This window comes from Panicum virgatum, chromosome 3N (assembly GCF_016808335.1).
Source record: "Panicum virgatum strain AP13 chromosome 3N, P.virgatum_v5, whole genome shotgun sequence".
In the NCBI taxonomy this organism is placed as follows: domain Eukaryota; kingdom Viridiplantae; phylum Streptophyta; class Magnoliopsida; order Poales; family Poaceae; genus Panicum; species Panicum virgatum.
Genome location: NC_053147.1, coordinates 50,908,504 through 50,917,920, shown reverse-complemented (window position 1 = coordinate 50,917,920; position 9,417 = coordinate 50,908,504). Strand labels below are relative to the sequence as shown.

Sequence of the window (9,417 nt, the reverse complement as noted above, 5' to 3'; positions counted from 1 at the left end):
CGCGGCTTGCTGCGATGCGCCAGGGAAGCGGCGGCCAGGCGGTCTGCAGTGGCCAACAGCGTGCCGGAGTTCCCAGGCTCATGCCGGCCCCCCGCTCGCGGCGAGGGCCGGCTTCTTCAACACGGGTGAAGACGGCGGTGGCTGTTGGGGGCCTCGGTGACTCGCGTGCGGCAGCGGCGGCAGGAAGGCGGTCTGCCCAAGGTGCGAGGAGGCACGTCCGTAGGTGCTGCCCCCGCGGAAGGCCTTCCACGGTCGTGGTCCTGGGAGTTTCAGGTGGGGTACGTGCTGTGGTGCAGATGGGATGCTCTGGGCGAAAGCCTTTGCCTGGATTGCTGGCATCGATGATGGCGGCGTCTTAGGGCATCGTTTTCCCCGTTGGGGGCGTCATCTTGGATCTCCATCCCTGCGGCATGAGTTCTCTGGGTGAAAACCCTGTCCAATTCTTTGGACGAGCGACAGCGGCGTCACTGGCGTCGTCCCCTCCTTGGAGGCATCGTCTCTTGAGACCCAACTCTGCTATGGCATTCCCAGTGACGACGGCTCATGGAAGGCCCCTTTCGGTGGTGGTGTCGCACGGTCTTGTGCAGGTTGGCGAGCTTCATGGGGGTTGCAAAGCTTGCGCGGTGGCATTCGCACCCCTGGTGGCGGTCAGGGGTTTTCTCACTTCGTCGGTGTGGTTGCTGGTAACGGACCGTGGCGGCTGGCGTTACTTGGCAGCTGTCAGTGCGGTGCGGGACAACGTCAGGCGACGACGCTTGCGGCATCGACATCGTGCGACGACTTGGCTTGCAGCGGATTGTCGCGGGTGGCTCAGCTCTGCTGGACTACTTCGGTGTGATTCATCGTCGGAAGACGGCGCAAGCAACTACCTTGGCTTGTTGGCAGGGCGGCGCGAGTCTTTTGTGCGGGTGGAGCAACGAGGTGACGTCGGTCTTCGGTTGGGGTATGGCTGTTCTTTGGAAGCTCTAGGAAGCAGGGCAACTCCGCCTCTATCTTGATGGCGACTTCTGAAACGGATCTGTGACGTGGAGTGCTGTGGCGGACGTGGCGAGGCCCCTGCGAGCGGTGTTTCTTCCAACGGCGGATGTGGCGAGGCCCCCGCGCGTTTGTGCCTTTGCGAGACTGCGAGGGAGCCTGTGAGAGGTCCGGATCTGATGTTTTCATCCTGTCAGGTGGAGTGTGGTTTCTGCAGCGGTACTTCGGCGATGGGTCCCATATGGCGGTGGCCTTTTGGTGCAGTGCGGTCTTCTTCTCTAGGTTCTCCGTTGACGCGAGGTCACAGCGGGAGTTCGGCAGCGGCTTTTTTAGAGTGTCTGTTGGTGGACCTCGCGCGCCTTATTGTTGTCGTTCCGTATGGCTGTGTTCTTTTTTCTTTTTTCCTATATGTAGTCTTCCATGACTATCTACTTGTATTCACTCCTTCTTTATCAATGAAAATGGGCACCATCTTGTGCCGGTTCGTTCAAAAAAAATCAAGCCGAAAAAAAGAAAATTGAGCAGAATTTGATTTACTGGTGAACGATCGAATGCCCAACCAGAAGAAATCAAGGCCCAACAGCCTAGCCTCCTCAACGCAGCCGCCGCCGCTTCTCGACTCCTCCAAGCCCGCAGGCCGCAGCCACCCGTCGCGGCGGCGCACGCCGCCGCCCGCCCATTTTCCAACTCCAGCGGCGGCAGCCCCACCCGAGCGAGCGCCGAAGATCTCCAGCCGGCATCGCGTCCACCTCACCAGCGGAGACCGCGCCCCGAGCACCACCACCTCCGGGGCAAGCCGCAGCCGCACAGAAGCAGAGCCCACGCCGCGAGAAGACCATGTGGCGCCGCGGAGCCGGACTGCTCCGTCTCCACCTCGCTGCCGCCGCCTCTACCCGTCCCGCGCAGCGAGCCCCGGCGCCCCTTGTACCCGCCGCCCCATCTCTCTCGACCGCCTCTTCCTCCTGCCGCCAGATTTTTGGAATCTTCCGGGGTTCCATCGGGGCGCCCTCTCGGTGCCTGTCGAACCAGGCGGGCGGCGGCGGCGCTTGCTGGAGCTGCGCCGCGACGGGGGCGTTCCTGTCTTGCGGGTCCTGCGGGAGCGTGCAGCCCGTCGACCCCGCCATTGACTACTTCCAAATCTTTGGCCTGTGAGTAGCTCTGCAGATCCCGAGCCTTTTGATTGCGTTGCTGCGGCCAACTAGGGGGCTCATACTAATTCTGTATTTTACTATGAATCATGGGAGTCTCAGTGCTCATTGTTCGTTGTTTCCGCATAGTAGTGACTGGAATTTTTGTGTTTGCACTGCAGAGTTGCAGCATATTTGTTCCATGTATTTTTATGTGCCCTGTTATGCTCTGCAGTGGAAATCATGGGAATCAATAATGAATTTTGTGTTCCATGGATGCTTGGAACATGTACTCATCTGGGGCTAGTATTGATCTACTACTCCCTCTCATCTAAAACATTGCCATTTATGATATTAACATTACCCACAACATGATACTTTGCCAATATTCCTCTGTGTGAGTTGTGACATTTTACAATTGCCCAACCAAGCACCACCTAAGGTTTTGATGGTATTCTTGGCAGGTTAATATGTGCTGTTTTTTTGTTATTAATTCTTGTGACTACCATAGTTACTTAGTTACTAATTCATTTATCTGGTAATTAGTTAGGAAACTTGTGTTTTCTTAGCATGTATATTTCTACACTTATGAAAAGCTAAGGAAACTTCAATATTTTTTAAGAGTCTGCCATTTTGGCTTTACAAGTGATGTTTCTATGCAATTGAACATATGGTGCTGATGCTTTTTCTTGTTGGTTTCTTCAGAAAAAGAGAATACAACATAAAGGATAATAACTTGGAAGGAAGGTACAAGAAGTGGCAAAAGAAATTACATCCTGACCTGGTTCACTCAAAAACTAAGGTTTCTACCTGGCATTCATAGCCGCATAGTGTATACTCATATTTAATGTTAACCCCACAAAGTCCCTTCTGATATGGCTTTTTTATTAATTAGAAAGAGAGAGGCTATGCTGCGGAGCAATCAGCGCTTGTTATTGATGCGTATCGCACACTTAGCAAACCTTTATCAAGGGCATTATACTTGGTGAGTTCATCCAGTAGTACCTAAGTTTCAGTGATCTGGAATGGTGAGTCACGTACCTCTACATTCATGCTTTCTAATATAATTTTGATGTAATGCTTTGTGTACATGAAAAGAAATAATAAATAATCACAACATTATGCTGGGTGTGTTGCTAGCAATGACATATTCATTGCATCATTTGTCTTTCTCTGTTGGAAATTTATCCAGCACAAATAAACACAGGCTTTTTGCTCACATTTGGAATCTTCTCATCTGTACTAATTTGTTGGCAGTTAAAACTTGAGGGAATACATGTAGATGAAGAAAAAACTATCAATGACCCAGAACTTCTTATGGAGGTAATTGTATTCATTGTCTTTCTCATTTCATTCATATATCCTGTCAAGAACACACAGTCAATTTTTATAAAACATCCAATGCAACTCTGTATTGTGATTAATACAGCAGCAATAGAAGTGGCTTTTTTTATACATCTTATTTTACAGTAACACCAAGCAAAATGAGTGACAATGTTTTTTTTTATACAAATCAATAAAAAACAATCTAACAGTAGATGATGCGCATGTTGTACAGATGATGGAGATACGTGAAGCTGTTAATGATGCCAGTGGTTCTCAAACCCTGGAGAAGATCCAATCTCAGGTTCTTATCTCGTAATAAAGTTGCACATGGCTTAACAGGGAGCATAGTTATTGTTTTAACGATTTCTGGGCTCACATTTTTCTTATACCTTTTTCAGGTTAAGAAAAAGCTCGAAATCTGGTCCCGTTCCTTTGAGGATGCATTTCACAAGAAGGATTTTGACCGTGCAATAGAAGCAACACAGAGGATGAGGTACTATGAACGTGCAGTGGAAGAAACAGTGAAGAAGCTATGATCTTCAATTATAATTGTCAAAGTTAGACTTGGAAATTTTCCGTACATTCCTCACACCTCCACTCTGAGAAGAGCATATATTGTGATACTTTTTCATGGGAAGACTGGTACAGAGTAGAAGGTCATTTCACTCGTAACTCCCACAATTCCAAATGCATCCATGGCTGTCCACAGAGATTAAAGAGTAGATAGAGATTTAGAATAAGTCTTTGCTGTAATACATTTAGAGAGTTAGTGGCAAGACCTGGCATTTATGGATGTGTTTTGCTGGACTGCAAATGCGCCACAGCTGGTTATGCGAAGCAGATGTCCTGCTGCTTTTTATTTTTCTGCTTTGACATGTGGTCTGGCACAGAGACCTGATGGATCCTATGATCTTTGTCAGGCTGTGGAAAATGCTAAGCTCTGGATAACAAGCTGCTAACAAAGCTAAACTACAAAAAGGACAATTCCATATACTATGCTTTGTCCAAACTAATCCTTCACCTGGTATGGAGACAAATTATCTCAGGTGGCTACAACGGCTTATTTACGAGGATGTTCATTTGCCTTTTTCGTGAACTGAGGCACGTCCTGATCTAATAAAAACTCGGGGGCTAACGGTTTGGTCTAAAAGAATAAGTAGGTGGCTATTTGGATTGCACGGCTTATTTTCATGTACACGGTTTACCTGTGATTTGGTGAGAAGCAGAGCTAACAGAGCAGCTTTAGCGTATGCGAGCCAAAACTTAGCGCTGATCCCAACGGTACCGCTACGCAAAAGTAAAATTCTTGGATCCGCTACTGTCCCTCACCTATAAATCCAGATATTCTATCCCTCAATTATTGAAAACCGTTTGAGTAACCTCCTAGGGTGGTTTTCGAGGCAGTCTGGACTATGTGGCATTACGTGTGGATAGTGACGTGGCAAGAACAAAATTTAAAATCTACTTCACCCCCTAAACTTTTAAGGTTCATCAACATAACCCCTTCAATTATGTAACCATATGTTTGGCCCCTCAAAGTATTTAAGGGCTAGTTTGGGAGCCCAAAATCCCGGAGGGTTCCCGGCCTTTTCGCGGGGCTGGATCGCCACGCGGAAATTGGCCCCGGGCCGCATTCACTCGCCATTTGGAAGCCCACGACACGGGGGTGTGAAACCCTATCCTCGCGTTTCCCCCGGGGCGAGCGCTCTCCCCACCTCGAGGGTCCGGGCGGCGCTTCCCCGAGCCGCGTCGCGTCCAGGCGAGAAGCGCCGCTCCACCGCTCCATCCTCGTCGTCTGCCCTCCCCGTCCAGCTACCTGGCGCCAAGCCGCCACCAACCGTCGCCGGCCGCTCCTACGCCCTACCCTGTCTCCTCTCCTCGGACCCTCCCCCACATCGGCGGTGCCCCGGAGCCGCCTCACCTCGCCGGATCCGTCCCAGCTCGAACGCGATAAGCCGGCGACCCTTCCCCTCCCCTCCGCCGCAGGCCGCACCGCGCCACCAGGACCTCGCCGGAGTTGACCCACCTCGTGCGCGACGAGCCGGCGGCCCCTCCCCTCCGCCGCCGCACCTCGCCATCACCAGAGATCCACACGCCGCGAACTGACACCGTGTGGTCTGTGTGGTATGCGTTCTTCCTCACTATCCATTATGTCTAGGATTCAGGTATGCGTTCTTGCTATTTGCTTACTCTTCTTGCTTGTTCTTCTGCAGATCTTCTTGCTTGTTGCAGATCTTGCTATTTGCTTACTATTCAGGGTAGGATTCAGGTATGAGTCTCTCGCATTCATTCTTTTTTTGAGATTGCTATAGTTAATTATGTCCTTTGTCTTTGGTTTCATGAATGACTTACTGGATGCACAATTGGTACTTGTGACACATATTCTTTAGATAGACGCCGAATTAGTTTGATCTGCTAGTTGGTTCAAGTGGACTTTCAGTTATGGTTGGCTGGTTTGCCCACCCCATAGACAGTGGAGTTAGATACGCTATCGATTTTACCAGTGTTTATAGAAAATGGTCCGACCATTTGATTAGCATCTACTAGTGCCACTCTGAGTATAAATATCCACATATCTAGCAGAGAGCAAACTTTTAGTTGATATTATGGATACCTCAAGCTGCGACTGCTGCTGCCGTGGGATTAAGTGTGTCTGTTTGATTGTAGGAGAATAGCAGCTCATCTTATTTGGGATGCTGTTATGGTTTTCTGTGGTTCTGAATGCACTGTTCCGTTCTTCTCCATGGATATTTTGTTCTGAACTTAATTACTTATGTTTGAGACTAGCATTGTTTTGTCAACCGGGTAGAATATCAGAGTTCTGTAGATTCGACATCGCATTATATTATTACAGTGCTCACGGGTTAACCTTATCAGTTACAGACTTGAGGGCTCTCGAAGTGTTCCATGTAGAATTTATCTGCTTGTATTGAGTGGTTTCTAATGTTCTTCTGCGCTCTACTATCTATATTGCAGTCTTGAGCCTGATTTCCTTCCATTATAGACTAACCGTATTCTTTTTCACTATTCCTGTGTGTCTCAGCTTGCAAAGTTAACTGACATTTTTGGGATACCAGAGACCCAGATGAAGTTCATAATTGAAGCTTGGTCACAGGTCTGCTATCGTAGCTTTTATATTACGGTGTCAATGAATTTTGCACTTTACAATATTTTCTCATCTGAAGCTTTCACTACTATATTGTTTGGCAGATTATAGAATGCAGGAGAGTGCTGAAATGGACATATGCTTATGGCTACTATCTAGATGATAAGGTCAAGAGTGAATTTTTCGAGTACCTTCAAGGTTATTATTTCTATTGAATGTCAACATTATTACTGAGGTTTATTATTACTTGCGAAAACTTTCGGAACAGCAATGAAGACTTTTTTTTTACAGGTGAAGCTGAGTCTGGTTTGGAACGTCTGCATCAATGTGCTGAGAAAGATTTGCAAGCATTTTTGCCTTCTTTGAAACCTGATAGCAATGAAACTATGACACCATCAGTTGCGGAATTTGATGATTTCCGTGTGAAGCTTGCTGGGCTCACAAGGTAGTACATTTGCCATACTTTAGATCATTGTGTTGCAGTACTGTTTAAAATGCTTGATATCAGGGGTTCTACTAGTTTTTGGTTTTACTGTTCTTATATCTTTTGCCCAGTACCTTTGTGTGTTTCCAATATCATAGAAACACTTTTTGAGCCCCTGTTCATAGAAGGGTGTCATCTTCCGATTATTGTTCTATTTCCTTTGCTGAGCTTTGTTTACAGTTGTGATGACTCTGCTAAATTTCACTGCAGTGTTACTCGGAATTAGTTTGAGAACCTTGTTCGAGCTTTGGAAGCTGGGTTGGAGGGCCAGGCGGTAGGCGGGTGCTACATCCAGCACGGCCACCAGTTCAAAGAAAGGTGGAACTAAATCCAAGAAGAAGCAACACTCTAAACCATCATCTGACCACACTGATGACAGCTGGCCCTGCGAGCGCTGCACATATCTTAACCTTCCTTCAGTGGATGCGTGCGGTGTCTGCGAAAAAAGTAGGTACTAGATGAGGGAACAGCTCAAGGGAGCCCCCTCGAGAAAATCTCAAAGCTCATGAAACAGAGGGGTGCTCTCCCTCCTGCATCGGATGCCATGAGGTTGAGCTTCCAACAGTTGTGATGGTTGGGGTTCATTTGGTTTGCTAGTCTGTGTCTGCTGTTCCTTGTAAATATTAGCTGTGAAGTGGTAATCTGTGTCTATGTGGTGGGTTTTGCAGCTGATCGACCTGTGAAACTAAACTTGGAGGTAGCTCTATTTATTCCCACAAAATATTCCAGGGTCCTTGTATTTGCATCTAAGGACATCACTATTTGAACCTGCATCCTGAAGAAATAGCGTGGCTCACTTGTTCTGGTGGCTGCGGCCAAGTCTAGCGTGTGCGCTGGTTTTGAACCGGCAAGTCTTGCCAAGGGGAGGGTCTCTGGACGCCAAATGCCGCCCGGGATGGCACCCCCTGCGGGAGAGCGCGCCCCGGGGTCCGATCGGGCGGGGGGGGGGGGGGGGGGGGGGGGGGGGGCTAGGGGAGCAGGCCCCGGGGATTATCCAGGCCTTTCCCAAACTAGCCCTAATACTATCTAAATCTTCCGCTGCACACGGAAGATGGCTTGGCACTATTTTAGCATATCCAACTAGATATCTCTTCACTATTTTAGCTCATTGGCAAAGTATGGTAAGAACTCAAAATGGAGGCGAGGTTGATGTCAAATTCTCAAAGAGCTAGAAGCGCATGAGAGAGGGATATGTTGTTAGTGCCAACCTTCCATGTAGTGCTCCACACCAGCGAAACAACATAAAAACCGTTACAGTGGATAATTTAGATGGCATTTAATTCTGCAGATAGTTACGTACCTGATTATATAGTTAAGGGGTCATGTAAACGGATCTCAATAGTTTAGGGGGTCATGTAAACTGTTACAGTGGATAAAGCTTTGTGTAGCTCAAATATAACTGACAACCAATTGAAGGTATCATTAGAGATATTGTAGCTGTTTCGGTCATTTCTTGGTCATTGCACATCATCATTTCTTGGTCCTTGTATCGGCATCTAATTTCTTGGCGCAAGTGGCAAGGATTTTTTTGCCCAGGCTTATGGGTGGCGGTCTAGTCGTAGGATTGACGGTCACTAGTGTACATAGTTATATTAAAACAGTTGCGGCAGACACTATGTAAAAATACTTTATTAGAGACATGTCTAAACACCAATTAGAGACACTAAAAAATCACGTCTCTAAATTTGCGTATGTGATGTGTGAACACAACACAGGCGCAAAAATCTGCGTCCCTGATGACCCCTAATCAGAGACGTATATAGAAAACGCGTCTCTAATGAGAAGTCATCAGAGACGTGTATTGGCTAGGCACGTCTTGCGGCACCTCATTTTCAGTATCAACTGTGTCACATGCAGCTAACAGCTTCCTTCCTCCTTTCAAATGCTTCTTAGAAGTGACTCCAACCTCATGGTAACAACACAATTATAGAAATCAAATTCAGCCAATGCTCATATCGTAATAGTTAATCAACAAAATGATAGAACATCAGAAGTAACAATTGAGTGCAAAATATAAATTTACAACCAGCGAAGCAGTAGAATCACATAGTCACATCCAACAATCTAATGATATGAATAAAACAACCTCTTCTCAAAGTAGTGCTAAAATAATTTATTGGCTATAATTCACAAAAAAAGGAGAGTTTGCACACAAGATATATCATAAGGTTAACAATATCATACTACAGATCAAATAAATGAGAATAAAATATAGCAACCAGTCTTTCTACCATCTAAATCAGAACAACAACATAGCCTTTTTTTTCCCAAGCAAGTTGGGGTAGGCTAGAGAAATAAGTTTGCTCCTAGCTAATGTGGATAATGCAAATAATTAATATGCTTTATTTTCTGCCTATTGAACTGTACAGGGGAAAATTCGATCACATGATTTACATAGA

At 46.9% G+C, this 9,417-nt stretch overlaps 2 protein-coding genes across 2 annotated transcripts; both read left to right on the top strand.

The window, feature by feature from the left end:
* Positions 1-1,569: 1,569 nt before the first annotated feature.
* On the top strand, positions 1,570-4,421 carry LOC120666126 (iron-sulfur cluster co-chaperone protein HscB homolog). Its single transcript, XM_039945917.1, has 6 exons — positions 1,570-2,123; positions 2,808-2,904; positions 2,998-3,087; positions 3,360-3,425; positions 3,661-3,729; positions 3,827-4,421. Exons 1-6 carry the CDS (start codon positions 1,813-1,815, stop codon positions 3,962-3,964), a joined length of 771 nt encoding a protein of 256 aa, XP_039801851.1. The 5' UTR covers positions 1,570-1,812; the 3' UTR covers positions 3,965-4,421.
* A 1,998-nt stretch (positions 4,422-6,419) lies between these two features.
* Positions 6,420-7,768, top strand: LOC120666125 (probable E3 ubiquitin-protein ligase ARI7). Its single transcript, XM_039945916.1, has 4 exons — positions 6,420-6,543; positions 6,639-6,732; positions 6,826-6,979; positions 7,229-7,768. The coding sequence occupies exons 1-4, from the start codon at positions 6,514-6,516 to the stop codon at positions 7,242-7,244; spliced, it is 294 nt and encodes a 97-aa protein (XP_039801850.1). The 5' UTR covers positions 6,420-6,513; the 3' UTR covers positions 7,245-7,768.
* The last annotated feature ends 1,649 nt before the right edge of the window (positions 7,769-9,417 follow it).